At 33.1% G+C, this 16,766-nt stretch overlaps 2 protein-coding genes across 2 annotated transcripts; one reads left to right on the top strand and one right to left on the bottom strand.

Moving 5' to 3' along the window:
• Positions 1-774: 774 nt before the first annotated feature.
• LOC130612099 (Rieske domain-containing protein-like) lies at positions 775-10,002 on the bottom strand. The gene is made up of 4 exons (XM_057433390.1): positions 9,736-10,002; positions 2,317-2,569; positions 2,081-2,221; positions 775-1,626 (listed from the first exon to the last, which is right to left on the bottom strand). The coding sequence occupies exons 2-4, from the start codon at positions 2,567-2,569 to the stop codon at positions 1,391-1,393; spliced, it is 630 nt and encodes a 209-aa protein (XP_057289373.1). The 5' UTR covers positions 9,736-10,002; the 3' UTR covers positions 775-1,390.
• A 5,073-nt stretch (positions 10,003-15,075) lies between these two features.
• Positions 15,076-15,606, top strand: LOC130612885 (uncharacterized). Its single transcript, XM_057434222.1, has one exon. It carries the CDS (start codon positions 15,076-15,078, stop codon positions 15,604-15,606), a length of 531 nt encoding a protein of 176 aa, XP_057290205.1.
• Positions 15,607-16,766: the final 1,160 nt, after the last annotated feature.

The raw sequence follows: 16,766 nt of genomic DNA, 5'->3' as shown, positions 1-16,766 counted from the left end.
TCCGATATGCAAAGAGACAACAGGTCTTGGGATCGAGGTTGGTTTTACTAAGGATGGATAAATCAAAAACAAATATAAATCAAAATTTGACATTAAATATCTGTTTTAATATCCAATTGGTCTGTGTTTAAATCAGGTAAAGTAATTAGGCTTAGACCTAGAGAAATTGATTACAATTGATTGCGAATTGTAAAAAAGCAAAATTGTAGAGTAATGCTTTTGTTCCATTTCACAATAGTGATAGAACATCATAAATTTTCGATAGACAGTTTTGCGTATAGGTATATAGTAATGTAAATAGTCGAATAAATCTAACACCGTGTTCTTCGGAGCATTGCGAAGGAGAGCCATGCAAGATCGCTCTGAATGTTTTAATGACAACTGGTTACTTGGACTGCAAGTACGCCGAAAAAATTTGGAGAAATTTCAAATTTTAAGGCTTTCAAAGTTTTTCTTCAAAGTTTTTTGGGTAACTAACAATTTCAAGGTCATCCAGTCTGATTTTAGGATTTTTAAGGTCACCCTGATTATACGTTGGTTATTAAGGATAAATTTCCATTAGAGAACGAAGTTGATCGTAATCCTGGACACTTTTGACCCAACTATAGCTGAATTCATTTCAACTTTTCTTGCGGACAAAAATAGAAAATTATATGAAAAATTATATTAAAACAAACGAAAAATTATTTAACAAAATAGCCAATCAAATTAAAGTATTTTTGTTCCGTTTCGTCCGGAAAGTATTGATGCTTAAAGTGTTCTTATTCGGGGATGCAGCTTTAGATAATAAACATATTTGCATAGGACTGTGTTATCACTACTAAATATCTATAATTTATACTATACGTAATCAATGCATAATTACATAATTAAAACCTAAAATCGATCGCAAGCTAAAAATAATTTACACTAAACAGCAGTAAAAAAACTGTCAGGCGCCAGAATAGAGTTAAAAAGATTGTGTGCACATACTTTCCCGAACGCAATTTTCGAAAATTAACCAAAAAAAAATAAACTCCAACGAAACTTTGATCAGATTCTCAAGCACAAAATTTAATTTCCGCAAATGTTTTTGGTTTATAAGGGCTAAACAGGATTTATCGATACAACTTAAAACTTTTGTTTCTCTACCCAACATAAATAATTTTAGTATTAACTATATATATATATGTACATACACGTTTCTTTTTTAATAAAATATTCACTTCAAAAGTCCTGAGAGGACTAACACACTCTCACAGCTGTTAAAAAAGTCAATATTAGAACGAAGAGTATTTTTTCATTATAAAAACTCCAAGTACTGAGCTAAAACCTATAATACAGGCATTCTGACTAGAGAACTATAAAAATAATATTACCAGAATTAAAAAAAAATACTTTGTTTAAAAGGCTAAAAGTCATCATCGTCACCTGAAAATAGTTCTGGGGATATTTCGCTGAATCCAATCATAATTCTACCATCAGGCGAGACTCTTGTAGGATAAACGTTATTATGAATACCACGACCTGACGGCATTTTTAATCTGCCGCTAGTCAACTCGAGACGCCATTTATGCCAAGGACAAACCACACAAAGTATACTTGCTTCCCCTAACACTTCGATATCACCAAGATGCAATGGTCCTCCTAGAAATAGAAAGTGTATTGAATATATAGCCTGACTGCTTCATTATTTTTAACAGGTGAAAACTAATTCTGACGAGACTTCTTGTTACTTATTGTACGGCCTCAAGTTTAAAGACTGAAATGAAGTGTCGGCAGCCAAACTGGAGTAATATACTGACTGCAGCTGTGCATATTTCTGGCAGGTAACGTAGTTAGAGAAAAGAGTAACACAGACTAATTTCGAGTTTTCGTATAATTTTCAGTGCAAAACTTATAAACAAGCACGTATTTTGCAGAAAACCATTATTCCTAAAATAGGAAAATTTATAAGCTTGTATATTTAAAATTTTGGGTCACAATTTAATAAAATTTAAATACAAAACATATATACTAAAAAACTAAGAGTCAATATTGTCTGTCACTTTTAAGGACTTTTAAAGGTAAAAAAGCACAACGAACATAGCACTGCACTTACCCATGTGGGGACACTTTTCATCAATAGCAAAAACTTCTCGATCATACCGAAAGAGAGCTATTTTAGTTCTGTTACAAACGACGGATGTTCCAGTTTTTGGTTTATTTGACTCCGAGGTTCGATTTCCCCAATCATAAAGATCTAATATGAAATAAAATACACTATAGATATTTGCACTGTTTGAACTATTTTTTCTGACGTTCTTACTGAACTTAAAACGAAAGAAGATTACACACCCTCAAATTTAACTTTGTCAACAGAAAAGAACAAATCTTTTTTATGCTTTTCCTCTATTAAATTGTCAAACGAGTTTTCTCGACTCATTCCTCCAAACGCAATCGCTTTCTTTGCATGCAGCATAGCATAATTCGGCATGCTTTCATCAATAAGTTTAGTTGGAGTGACATCGTTCTGCATCTCCTTTTCAAAGACAATTTTTATTTGTGTCCGGTCTTTCCTTAGCGGCCTATCTTTATCTGGTACATCCATCTAAAATAGTGAATTCAATAAAGCTTTCAACATTATATGTCTGAGAAAATATTTAGTTTCGCGGTATAAAATAGTTTACCAGTAATTTAGAAATTAATAGTAAACTATTGGCAGTAACAAATATATGTTTTTCTTAAAATTCTTCACAAAAAAAAAATAATATTCTTCTTTATAGCCTTCATATCAGTTTTTATACTTTTTGTCTTTCCAAATAAGAACAAATAATTTATTTCATCGTTTCAATAAATTCATTTCAGTTCAAATCGTTTCAAAATCACTTCTAACAAAATGACATGTAAATCATTAGGGATCGAAATAAGGGCCAGTCATCAATCATGACCCACCACAATTTAAGTTATGACTGACCATTTTTTCTCATTCTTACCCTGGGTAAGAATCGGTCACTAATTATCTGTCATATTTATCAGTGACAACTTGTTATTCTTTCTAAGTTAAAATTTTCGAGTTTCTAGGAATAAAACGAAGTGAAGCACCAACAAATACTTTCTTTGGAGTGCGAGTTCGTTTAATACTTGATCAATCACCACCATCGAAATTAATTATTAATATTAAAATATTTTTCATGATTGTAAATCACGCAAATTTTTACTGTCAGTATATATATGACTTTTACTTATATTAGTTCATTAGTTTGCTTCCCTATTCGCAGGGCACAATTGCTTTTCCCCACCATGCGTTACTAATCATTAATCAAAAGTATTTTCCTATTTGCTGAGCTATGTTTACATGCACCGTATTCTAATGCTGCTGTCAGAAGATTTTTCAATTATCTGAAAATAGTGAAAACCGATTGGCATAGCCGCCTCAATGAATAAAACCTTACAGACTTGCTTTGTATTAAAATCAAAGGCCCTACTCTGTCCCAATTTGCAAAGGAAGGATGTAGCGATGCAATTAATCTTTGGTGGGATGCTAAGCAGCACCGTTTGTGTGGGAACTTGCCTATAAGCCACAAAAAAGAAAGAAAAGTGACAAAAATTCAGTAATGAATTCATTGACGCATTGTTATCATCATCAAGTAGCTCAGACGAAGACAAAGAAGGTGGACAATAAATGCGTTTTCTTTTTTATATAGAACTTTTATTTACAAATAAACTTTTTTTTTGTTTTGAAACATTCTCCTTCATAAACACACACTGTTCTCTACTTTTTGAGTCATTTGATTCGTTGGCTTCCAATTGGTTCCCTAAAGAGAGAATTTTGCACTTTCACCAACGTTCTAGCTAGATAATAGCACTATCTAAAGAGATGAATTTAGCGCATTTCTAGGGGGTCTCAGTTCGCCTTCGCCACAGATAATTTAACAACTGTAAAAACGGGATCATAAAGCGATCAATACAAAAATTTTCTTATTCTTTCAAAGAAATTAACCTTACGTAAATTTTTGTGAGATCTGTCGAAGTGAGAAAGGAATGTCTAAAAACAGCTTCACATAATAAATTGATCACATACTTAATTTGTTTTAAATTGCGTTAGGAAAACAATTCAGTTTCAGAATTACTTTCAAATTTTGTTTCTAGATTCATTTTAAAATACAGTACTGTGAAAAGGTTCGTTAACATTGTGTTCGTGTAACGAGCGTGGTGCACACGGACCACAATAAAATCACGGTCTTTATGTATAACAAACATTCAAACATTCTATCATGGCCATCACGCTAATATTATTATCTCCACCAGGGTGACCACTAACAAAATGAGAACAAAAGAAGGATATTAAGGTGAACTAAGGAGACAAAATGACATTTTTTAAGGATATTTTGCAGCAAACGAGAATAAAGATATAAAAAAAATAAGGATAATGAAGGAGAAAACCAATTTAGTTCTCATCTTTAATGTATAATACTATGTTCTATGATAAGAAAATTATACATATAATACAAATTATATATATAAATTATGAAAGATAGAAAATATAGGATTTTAGGTTTAGGATTTCACTGGTGATGAACAATCCATGAACACATTTTCAAAAAAGTTACAATCAGTAAAAATTAAGAAATAAGGAGAAATTAAGGAGAATAGCTAAAATTTCAATTTTTTTAAGTATATATATATATAATACTTTTAAGGAGATTTTCTTTTTCTAAGGTTATTTAAGGAATTTAAGGAGGAGTGGTCACCCTGTCCACAAAGGATCGTGTGTCCCACAATTATTTTAGCGAGTTCCGCAATTTATAATTTACTTTTTTTACTTTTTAAAAAAGTGTTTTATTAAAGTTCATTAGGGTTTTATCAAGTTTAACCAGCATATTTGTAGTTTTAGCTTGGTGAAGAACCGTGATAGAAAAGCTTTTTTAGATCGCATTTTAAAAGTTTAAGAACGAAGAGCAGTGATAGAAATGCTTTTTAAAATCGCATTTTAAAAGTTAAACAAGGAAAAGCGGTGATAGAAATAATTTGTTAGATTGCATTTTAAAAGTTCAAGAAGGAAGAGCGGCGATAAAAATGCTTTTTTAGATCGCATTTTAAAAGTTTAAGAACGAAAAGCGGCAGAAGAAATGCTTTTTCAGATCGTGTTTTAAAAGTTTAAGAACGAAGAGCAGCGTTAGAAATGCTTTTTTAGGTTCCGTTTTGATTCAATTGATATAGATAAGATGCAATTTGGTTTTGTTCCAGGGCGTGGCACTACAGATGCAATATTTTTACTCAGACAGCTTCAGGAAAAGTATTTAGGAAAGAAAAAGAATCTCTATTTTGCCTTTGTAGATTTAGAGAAAGCTTTTGATAGAGTGCCACGTAAAGTTATTTAGTGGCTATGAGAAAATTAGGTGTGGATGAGTGGCTAGTTACGATGGTTCAGTCTATGTACAGCAATGCTAGAAGTCGTGTCAGGATTAACGATTCACTTAGTGATGAATTTAGTGTAAATGTTGGTGTACATCAGGGTTCTGTACTTAGTCCTTTGTTGTTTATTCTAGTCTTAGAAGCGCTGTCGATGGAGTTCAGAACAGGTTGCCCATGGGAGTTATTGTATGCAGATGATTTGGTTCTCATAGCAGAGTCGATGGAAGAATTAGTTGAAAAGTTTGAGAAGTGGAAGAAAGGACTAGAAGAGAAAGGGCTGAAGGTAAACACAGCAAAGTCTAAAGTCATGATAAGTAGCATTGCAGCCAAGTGTGACCTTGTAGTTGGAAAGTGGCCTTGTGGAGTTTGCAGGAGAGGGGTTGGTAGTAACTCAATTTTTTGTCAGACTTGCAAGCATTGGGTACATAAGAAGTGCAGTAGTATTAGTGGAAGGTTAAGAGCTGACATACAGTTTGTATGCAAGCGTTGCAAAGGTGAGATTATAGAGAATTAAGTATTTCCAGCTTCAATGATGCACAACAGTGGCTTGTTAGAGATAGTTGAGAACTTCTGTTACTTAGGTGATATTTTGGGCAGTGAAGGGGGTGTTGGAAGAAGTGTTACTTGCAGGATGGGTTCTGCTTGGAAAAAGTTCAGAGAGTTACTTCCTTTGTTGGCTAGCAGAGTCTTGTAAATTGAGGTAAAAGGTAGGTTGCATGAGGCCTGTGTAAGAAGTGTTATGTTGTACGGTAGTGAGACATGGACAGTGCAGCAGGAAGATCTTGACCGTTTAGAAAGGGATGATATGAGAATGGTTAGGTGGATGTGTAATGCCAGTCTGAGAGACAGAAAGAGTTCAGATGAGCTAAGAAGCAGGCTAAGTCTCTGTAGAATTAAAGATGTTATCCAGATAAGAAGATTGAATTGGCTGGGGCACTTGGAAAGAATGGAGGAGGATAATTGGGTAAGAAAGTGTAGAGACTTGATAGTTCCTGGGGCAAAGCCCAGAGGCAGACCGAGAAAGACTTGGCAGGAGGTTATAAGGACAGACTTGATAGAGAGGAAGTTGAGTTTAGATCTAACACAGTCTAGATCAGATTGGAAGAGGGTCATCAATATACCCGTCAAACCCATGCTAGCATGGAAAACGAACGTTAAGCCGAGAATGATGATGATGATGATGATGATGATATAGAGCTAGCTTTATGACAAAGAATTAAAACAACAAGTGTTAATTTATTTTTTTGCTATCGGTTTTTGATTTAATTGATAAACCAATAAGGTCTTTGTTGTTTTACAATAGAAGTTATCTATCGTGAACGCCACAGTGTAATGTTCAATTTTGTTCGTGTAGTCCATGAAACATGATCATGAGGTCCACAATTGTTAAAAAAAATATGCATCGTTGGCTATCATGGCTAGTGTGTAAAATGAAATAAACACGAACCATGATGTTAACAATCCTTTTCACAGTACTGTAGTTTTGAATCATTTCCCAATTGGATCTTATTTTGTTTCCCATTCGCTTTCACTTCGTATCATTTTTGGGCTTAAAAACCAAAATAAATTACAATACTTTTCCAATTGTTTCCAATTTTAAAAATGATAATACAGTACTGTGAAAAGGTTTGTTAACATCGTGGTTCGTGTTTATTTCATGTTACGCACGAACCACGATAGCCCACGATACGTATTTTTTTAAAAATCGTGGACCTCACGATCATGTTTCGTGGACTACACGAACGAAAATTAAATATTACATCGTGGCTTCCACCATAGATAACTTCTATTGTAAAACAACAAAGACCGTATTAGTTTATCAATTAAATTAAAAACCGACGGCAAAAAAATAAATTAACATTTTTTTGTTTTAATTCGTTGTTATAAGGCTAGCTATATAAAAGATTTTAATCCTTCGTGAATCAAGCGCCGTCCATAGGGTATTAAATAAAACTGTAAAATTTTAAATAATTCTTTCACAAATTTATTTTTTTTTTTTTTAAAAAACGCATTTCTGTTCTAAATAAATGTTATAAAGGTTGTTTCATTTTAGTGTTACTCATCGTCACAAGCATGGTATATACAATCAAGCGACTTTATTTCATGAATTTAAATTTTAAGGTCAAATGAAAAAAAATTTATACGACTATACGTTCTTATAACAATACGGAAGTTTTTACGCAGAATATCCACTTCTTTTCCCATGGTTGCGCTTCAAAAAATATGAAAGTCAAGATACTTGTTCTTACGGTTTTTAAACATATATACCTTACTGTCGCTAACGCTTTATTACTTGGTGAAACAGGTCTAATATTATCTGGCGATTTCTGGTTATTATACATTTTTTTTAAAAGAGCGAGGTTAGTATTTTTTTTACACTTTCTTTTTCCACGCCAGGGCTTCAACCCTGGGGGCGAGTTGATTTTTTTAAAGTTTTTTATAAGAGTTTTTTCGTAACCCTTTCTCAGCCTTAAATTTCCTTATTTGTTTTCTTCCAAAATATTAAAATTTTTAAATAGATTGTTAAAATTATACTATTAAAAATCTGTTCGTAAAAAGTAAAATAATAGATTCAGAAATAAAGTCGCATTGAACTGCTGATCACGTTCTTATGAACTATATTTTTATAACAACAAAATACCTGCATCAGGTTTTACGTTCATAAAAAGTCCACTGTTATTGAATAATTAATTATTAATGATGTGAAGTTTCGAAGCATTTTCTGTACAAATAAAATAGACAAAAATGACCTTTTGATCATTAAAAAAATGTTTGAAAATAATATTTCTTTCATGAATTTTAGACTCATATTGCGCGGGATTTTAGGCTGAGCATGTTCTTATAAACTAATTTTTATTAAGAAATAATGTGTCTAATTTTACGTTCATAAAAAGTTCACGTAGCTTCTGTTATTGAATAATTAATTATTAATTATGTGAAGTTTTAAAGCATTTTCTGCACCAATAAAATTAGAAATAAATTGCTTCGCGTTGAAGGGTGCTAAAGAAATCAAAGTTTTGATGTTTTCAGACTTGGAAGGTTATTATAGAAAGATACATCGGCAAAATAGATAAGACATAAAAGAAAGAAAAACTCGATGACCAAATACGCTTTTAAAATCTACTTTAATTTAATGACTGTTAAATATTTTGCATATATTTTCGGTTCAACGTTTTCTTGAACAGAGTTCTTTTGGCAAAAAAATATCGGCAAAACAATGAGATGTGTTTGAGACGGGCGTTATTAAAGTTTTAAAAACTGAAATTAAATTATAGTCAGACAAATTTAACTTTTCTTTACAAAATAACATTTCGTACAAAACATTTAATTGCGTCCGTTCGTTAAACTCAATAAAACAAATTACCGATGCTTTTGAAAAGAAAAAAAATTAAATCTATATAAATCGTGGAGCTCGCGAAAAAGATCGTGGGACACACGATACTTCGTGGAGATAATTATATTAACGTGGTGGCCACGATAGAATGTTTGAATATTTGTTATACACGAAGACCACGATTTTATCGTGGTTCGTGTGCACCACGCTCGTTACACGAACACGATGTTAACAAACCTTTTCACAGTACTGTATATACAATCTCAAAACGTTTCATTTCTTATAAAATGTAAAATGATAGGGGACACGTTCCCACTTATTTATAGATTTTTAGGAATATAAAATAGATTAAAAATGTGTTGGAATTGTTGTTTCTCAGCTATTATATTCTTTGTTTAAGAGCAGACTTTATCATTAATTTTAGCATCAGTGTATTTTTTTTTTCACCAGATTTATTCGATTGTTGCAGTCTGTTGTTTATATTTTTTGCCTGTTTATATGCATGCACATGCCCACTGTTCTTGATGCAAAATCAAAATGCTACATCACGTGGCGGCAACTCATCTAATCTTGAAAACGGGTTTGCATCATAATACTGGTTACACCAATCATGGGCCAGTATTCAGATTAGGCAGCCATTATAAAAAGGTGTACACATGTCGTAATCATGATGTTTTTATGGTCAAACCTTCATAAATACAAGACTGGATATTTAAAGGAATTAATTTTCTTATAGTCAAATCTTTAATATGTTTTAGATGGTTAATCTTTGCCATTCAGCTATATTTTAACGCCTTTTTGCTTGCAAGTTCTGTCTGCTTGGTACACCAAAGAGGGGCACAAAGGAGAACATTCTGACTGCAAGAATTTCTGGCATTGGTAAAACTATTAGATTTTGATTAGATTAAATTAGATTTTGTCCCTGCTAAACAGCAAACTGACCATTAGGAAGAAAAGGCTAAAGCAGTTTGCCTAATTTTTTCAAGTCTTAAAAAAGATGACAAAATAGTAGAAATAAAATGTACATTTTGGTTTGATTAAACGGAACATCAGACTTATTCAATCTCGCTATGCTTCGACTCCGCTGCACATTGTCAACAGTTCTGTGCGAAAGCTGGACGAATAATTCCAGACCAGATGTAAGACTATTATTTTAAAACATCAATACACCTTTACGATAATTCGTGAAAACCAACACTCTATCACAGCTTATTTAGTGATCGGAGGAGGTAAACATCATACTTTTTTAAGAGTTTATTAATGAGAAAACACGTTTTTTTTGTGATAACATTTCTTGCTGCGTTTTGTTTTTAATGAAAAGTACACATAAGTCTCTTATCTTATTATTATTAACGTTTCCTGAAAATTTAAAAGAAATTGATACGACGGAAGTTAAAAAACTGGAGAAAACACGCTTTCGTCTCTAACAAACTCTCATAAAAACACGATTTTTACCTTCATTTTTCCGATATTGTAAAACGATGGAGAGGCGTAGGAACGCATGTACAATTGAATTATCGTAAAGGTGTATTAAAGGTGAAAAACACTTCTAATTTTAAGTAAAACTTCCCATTTCTTTAACCAACACAAATAAATAACAAACGGGTAACACTTGACTGGTATTATCGAGAAAGAGGGAAAGGATAAGAGTGGGTACAGTATAAGCGTGTTGCACTCAGGTACCATATTTGTGATGATGGTTTAAAATATGACCCACAATCGCGTGAAAGTAAAGTTGACACGGGGAAAAAAGTTGACACGGGGAAAAAAATCTTTGGAACCCTAGTCCACCAGTCGACTGTCGTTTCTCTGTTCCGTACAATGTCATTGCCGGTTTGCCTTTTTTAGCGTACGATACTGACCATCTTTGTGTACACGAGCGAATTTCGGGCGAAAAAAAGGAACAGTCGAGTTCGGGTTGTCTGGAACTAACTCTCAAAAAAACGGACAAAAAGTTCTTTAGGAGCCCGATTTTTGAGATAACGAGGTTACACCTAGGAGCAAATTTCATACTCATAGAGCAAGATTGTTTTTTTGACGAGTTGCGGCGGTATAACTAAAATTAACAACATACACGCGTTTCATCTTCATATCAAAAAACGCTACAGGCCCTGGGTTCGAGGTTGCAACATACGATAATTCGAAAATTGAAATAGAGTTTTAATACACAAACAAATATGTTTCATAATGGGCTTATCAACAACATTTTCTGAAAAGTTTTAGATAACGACTCATTCTTGACTCCTAGAGCTTTTTATGTTTTTTTTTCAATGTTTATCTCAAAGAGCAACCTCGTTCCCAGGGCGTTTTACCTCGCTGATAAGTTGTTGGCCACTCCGTAATAACGGCTCATAGGTCACACAAGACCCTAAGGACGAAGTTGCTCAAAGAGCTCCAGGAGGGTCGATAATGACTGATAACGACTGTAATTTGTCGCTAGGGAGTAAAAATTAGTTCGATATTATAATAGCAAATAATTTCAGAAAAGTTCGAGATTGTCCTCCTCCTTGTCATCCCACTCTCGTCCCCAGGGATTTTTGCCTTTTTGACATTAGAGATAATTTTTGACACCTTCTCTCATATCAAAAAATCCAAAAAAATCTGGGAACAAGGGGTATATCATCTTTGTTCATTTAAGAAGTGACGATTCAGCTTCGTATATAGAATTTCAAGCTGTATATAAGGCTGGTAAGGTAGGAGAAGTGCCGTTGGCCCAACCTCGTTGGTGTAGTGAATGTATTTTTTAATGTTTAATTACCGAATTATTTGTGGCATAATAATTTTTCCCTCTAATAGCCGACACAGATTTAGTGCAAAGAAATCTTTTCACTAATTAGGGTCTCCAGCTTTTAGAGAGTTGATATTTTTACATACACATTACCTGTGGCGCCGTAGATTAGTGGTTATAGCTCTAACTCTGTGCGGGAGACCGGGGTTCGATTCCTCTTGACGGCGATTCAACATGGGCGAGTGAATGTTACCATAGGGAATTGGGAAGATGGCACACTGTGTGGGCCGTTGGATGTTGCCGGGAGTTGTCTAGCAGAGCGCGAGCTCTAATTTGGTCTGCGTAGCTCAAAATGAGCATTAAATACTCTAGGACTCTCCATCTACGCCATGGCCCCTCCTAGAAATAATAGACAGGGTATATCCCTCGATATTTGTGAGGCTAGCCATGTAAAATATGCACATCTATCTATCTATCTATCTATCTAACCCCTGCGGCAGAGCTAAGCAAGCTCGGCGTTATACGTCACCAGATACGTGCGGCAAGTTTGTTTTGATTCATCTGCAGACGCAACACACAAACTGCTTGCATATTGCCTTTGATTATTTTCTACATGTATAAATATACAATCGTGTTATTTGACATATCCGCGCCAATATCAGATCAGCCGCTTTCTCCAGGGCGCCATGTTCATATCGCAGTCCCGGGGGTCAGAAAAGATACAAGATGTACTGGGGAAGAGGTTGTGAACTACTGTGTAACGATTAACCTAGAACGAAATCGCCCGTCTTCGTACAAGCGCAAAAAATGGTAAACCTCGTACACTGGGTCGATTTGGTACGGAACTCTTATTTCATTTTTGTCCTGACTTTGTTTTGTCTAGTGAATGTGGAGACTCTGGTTTTGGTTTTGCTAGATAAAATGAGTTGTAGCTTTATGTAATCCCATCATGAATAGAGTCAGTGGTGCATTTTCTTCCATTTTTTTTCAAAATGAGGATGTACATTCATATTCTAAAAAGCAAATTGATGACAAAGACGTGACAACTTCAAGTATTCCGTTTGTTACTTTACCAAAAGGAGTACTAGGTAAAATTGTGTCAAATCTGTGCATACATGACATTCTCAACGTCCGTTTAACCTGCATTACTCTACATGAAGTTTCATTTTTAAAAGAAGTTTTATGTTCGCTGCAAGTTTCTGTGCAAAGCATTTGTAACAGGAGCATATGGACTTTGGTTAATTTTCTTGAAAGAGTGCAATGTGGAAGGTTCGTCCAGGTTAACATATTGTGTAAAGACCTTACTTATGAAAATGCTGAACTGATATTGAAATGCTTAAAAAATGTTTCTGTGTTAACTTTTGATTTAAGATTTACTAACCTCATATCTGTACATTGTCCTAATGTTAAAAAGTTGATATGGATGAATTTTTGGCAGAACGTTCAATATGAAAAAAATGACGAGTTGATAGAACAGTGTTACCATCTTCCAAAATTGAATATGCTAAAAGAACTTAAAATTCAAGGTGATCTAGCTTATGTTGATTACCCCCGTCTACCAGTGTCTTTGATAAACCATATTGCGATAAATCTACCAACACTTTTGTCACTAAGTTTCAGTCATGTATATTTAGTACGAGATGTGTCAGTTATGTTTGATGAATTAAAAATTGATTATGCACCACACATAAAGGAATGGAGTTTTAGATATGTTTATATTCATGGGAATTTTTCAATCAAGTTACCTTCATATATAACATCTCTTGAATGTTTGGTTGCTGAAGACATACATTGGAATTATAAAGATTGTCAATTAAAGTCACTTTTAACAGATGGAATGTCTTTACCTCACAAATGGAATATAAAAGATTTTGCCTTGCTGGAGCATTTGGTTCTCACTAGAGTTAAATTTTCATCCATTTATCCTCCTATATGTAAACGTTTGAAATCATTAACACTGCATGATTGTGCTCATGCATTGCTTTACCTTAAAGTGTTAAAACCATTCTCAGACAGCTTAAAACATTTGACATTAGATGCAAGATCTGATGGCTATGGACAATTTGAAAACTTTCGAAATAGTGATATATTAGCTATATTAAATGAAATAATGCCCAGGCTGGAAATTCTTGAAATCAGGAACTTTCAATTGATAACACCAGCACTGTTAGAAGACATAAATTCGCCACATCTACTGAAAATAATTTTCAAAAATTGTAATTATTTTCCCATACAGTTTGGGAAAAGTAAGAATTCAATGACCTTTAACGTTGTTATTGAAGATAAATGTTACTGTGAAGTAAGAAATTACTGAATATATTTACAAATAAGTTTTATGTCAACTCATATGATGACAACTGAGTTGACATTTGCACATTTTTCTTGTCTTTGGAATACAAATCTTTAGCACATTTTTGTACAAAATATTTCCAAAAATTCAACATGTGATTCAGGGGTTTACAAATTGCTGTATGTACACACTTGTAATTTTTTGCAGAAAAATCTGCCCATTTTATCTTATGTTCTAATAGTATGATAAAAGTTTATGTCTATTGTCATCAACAAAAGTACAACGAATAAAAAATATGTGATTATGTACATGGGAAAAAATAATTTGTCAACCCCCTGTGATTTCACTCACTGGTAAAATACTCTTAAGTTGATTATATATAAATATAGTTTTTATTACTAAATTATAATTCATTTTTCATTTTTATAATATATGTAGGAGATTTAGCCCATTCGTAAGTAAATTACCTGTTTTATAAAACCTAAGTTACCCCAAAGCAGCATTCACAAATTTGAACTAAAGAAATTACAGTTTTTAACTTAAAGCCAGCAAATTTATATGAAGCTTCTGCTTAACTTTTTAGGAAGGGTTAAAGCTCCCTAATTTTAGATAATGCTTGGTAACTAAAGATAACAAAGCAACGCTAAATACATTTAATTCAGCTATTACTGTATGCCAGTGATAAGTGAACAAGCGACAAAAAAACTGTTTAAGCAATACCGATGTTGTAATTTTGTTCCAAAAGAAATGTTTCCCTGCTTTCAAAAGAACTGAAGAAAATGTGCAGGTCTATTTTTTAAGAACCTTTGTGTTTTTAGCCTTGTGTATCAATAGACATTCCTTCTTTCATATTTTTAAAAATGTACTGTATAAATAGAAACAAAGCCATTTCTGGTTATTTGTAGTAAAAATCTGTATTGAAATATTGTTGCTCATTTATATAATATTATAGCATAAGCCCATGCAATAGTTTTTGTTTTTATTTAGTTTTGTATTCAGACTTCAGTATTTTAAATTGTGTATTGAATAGTCTCTATAATAATAGCCGTCATCTGTCTGTTTGTGCGTCTGTTTGTCTTTTTGTTACGGAAACATGAAATGCGATATATAAAGGACAGGCGACCCAATGAATTTTTTCACGGGTAACGACTAGTCTCTATAATAATAGCTGTCCTCTGCCTGTCTGTCTGTTTTGGAAACACTAAATGCGATATATATAAAAGATGGGCGACCCCGTGGATTTTATTCACGGGTTACAAATATTGATTATATATATAATACTTTTACTGTATAGAAAGCAAAATGAAGATTTCCCAGTTGTTATGTTTTATCAAAGAAGGATCCAGAATGACAAATACAGTTTTGAGGCCTGTAATTTGGCATCAAGTACATCCAGAGATATATCAAGCACGTAATGTGTTTAGACAGAAATTAATGGTGCAATTGAAAAATGTTAAAAGTAATTGGGTAGATTTACCTGCAGCAAAGCAAAACTCATATATAGAAATTTTCGACCAAACACCACTACTGGATATGAATCTTCCCTGTGTAACTAACAGAATATCTATAGGTTTACCAAATACTTCGACTGTAAAGGAAATAACTGAACCAAGCAATGACACTAATCAAATGAATTGTAAAGGAGGACTTCTCCGAATACGTCGCAAGAAAATGAACAAACATAAATACAAGAAGCGAAAGAAACGAGACCGTGCTAAAATAAGGAAAATTTTAATAGGCAGAGAACGTGTTCGAAAAAGAAAAAGAGCTAACAAAAAGATGATGTTGCATAAAAAAGTTAATCGAATATTAGATCGCAATCCAAAATCAACATATCCTGATCGTCCATATGTAGTACACAGACTAACTAAATGGTGAAGACTGAAGTTTCTAAAATTGTAACAGCTAGTGCTAAAAGAAAAATATGGGTTATGGAGCATTTTCATATGGCAAAATGTAACATTTATCTGTCCGAATCAATTTCTATGTTGCATCTTTTTTTTTCAATCCATGTACAAAATACCTTTAGTGAAATAAGAACTACTTTTCAGGAAGTTAACAAGTCCTAATATTTCACAAGAATTAAATTTTGCGAATTCGCCAAAACAAAAAATTTGACAACATTTTTTTCTTAATTTATATTTTTTTTAGAGGCTAACATAAAAGTGCTTAAGTCTAAATTTGCATTAAAGTGCTAGGTAAATCAAGAAGAAAATACAAATTGTAACAATGTTAATTTTGCAACTATATTAATATTCGAAAATTTCACAAATAGCGAGTTTCTTAATAATTTTTTGTCTAAACTAATTTTTTGAGAAGTTGACAAAAAGTCACAAAAACTAATTTGCTGCAAAAAAGAAATACCTAAAGTTAGTGAAGTCACAGTATATACCTGCCCAAATTTTTGTCTGCAGTTTATATAATTTTAAGATTCGTTTTCACATGACTTATTTTTTCACAAAAGGTCTTGTATATTAATAAATACAAGAGTTTAAAGGTAAAATTTTACAAATGTTTTTAGCAAAACATTCTTTTTTTTATTTTAGTTTTATATTAATCAAACTAGAAGTCGTGTCACTTAGTGATGAATTTAGTGTAAATGTTGGTGTACATCAGAGTTCTGTACTTAGTCCTTTGTTGTTTGTTCTAGTCTTAAAAGCGCTGTCGATGGAGTTCAGAACAGGTTGTCCATGGGAGTTATTGTATGCAGATGATCACGACAAAGTTTAAAGTCATGATTAGTAACACTGCAGCCAAGTGTGACCTTGTAGTTGGAAAGTGGCCTTGTGTAGAGTTTACAGGAAAGTGCATAGTAGTAGCTCAATTTTCTGGCAGACTTGCAAGCATTGGGTACATAAGAAGTGCAGTAGTATAGCTGGAAGGTTAACAGCTGACATTCAGTTTGTATGCAAGCATTGCAAAGGTGAGATTATAGAGAATAAAGTATTTCCAGCTTTAGTGATGTACAACAGTGGCTCGTTAGAGATAATTGAGAACTTCTGTTCCTTAGGTGATATGTTGAGCAGTGAAGGGGGTGT

Source organism: Hydractinia symbiolongicarpus, chromosome 10, assembly GCF_029227915.1.
Source record: "Hydractinia symbiolongicarpus strain clone_291-10 chromosome 10, HSymV2.1, whole genome shotgun sequence".
NCBI lineage: Eukaryota > Metazoa > Cnidaria > Hydrozoa > Anthoathecata > Hydractiniidae > Hydractinia > Hydractinia symbiolongicarpus.
This window is presented reverse-complemented; position numbering and strand designations above follow the sequence as displayed.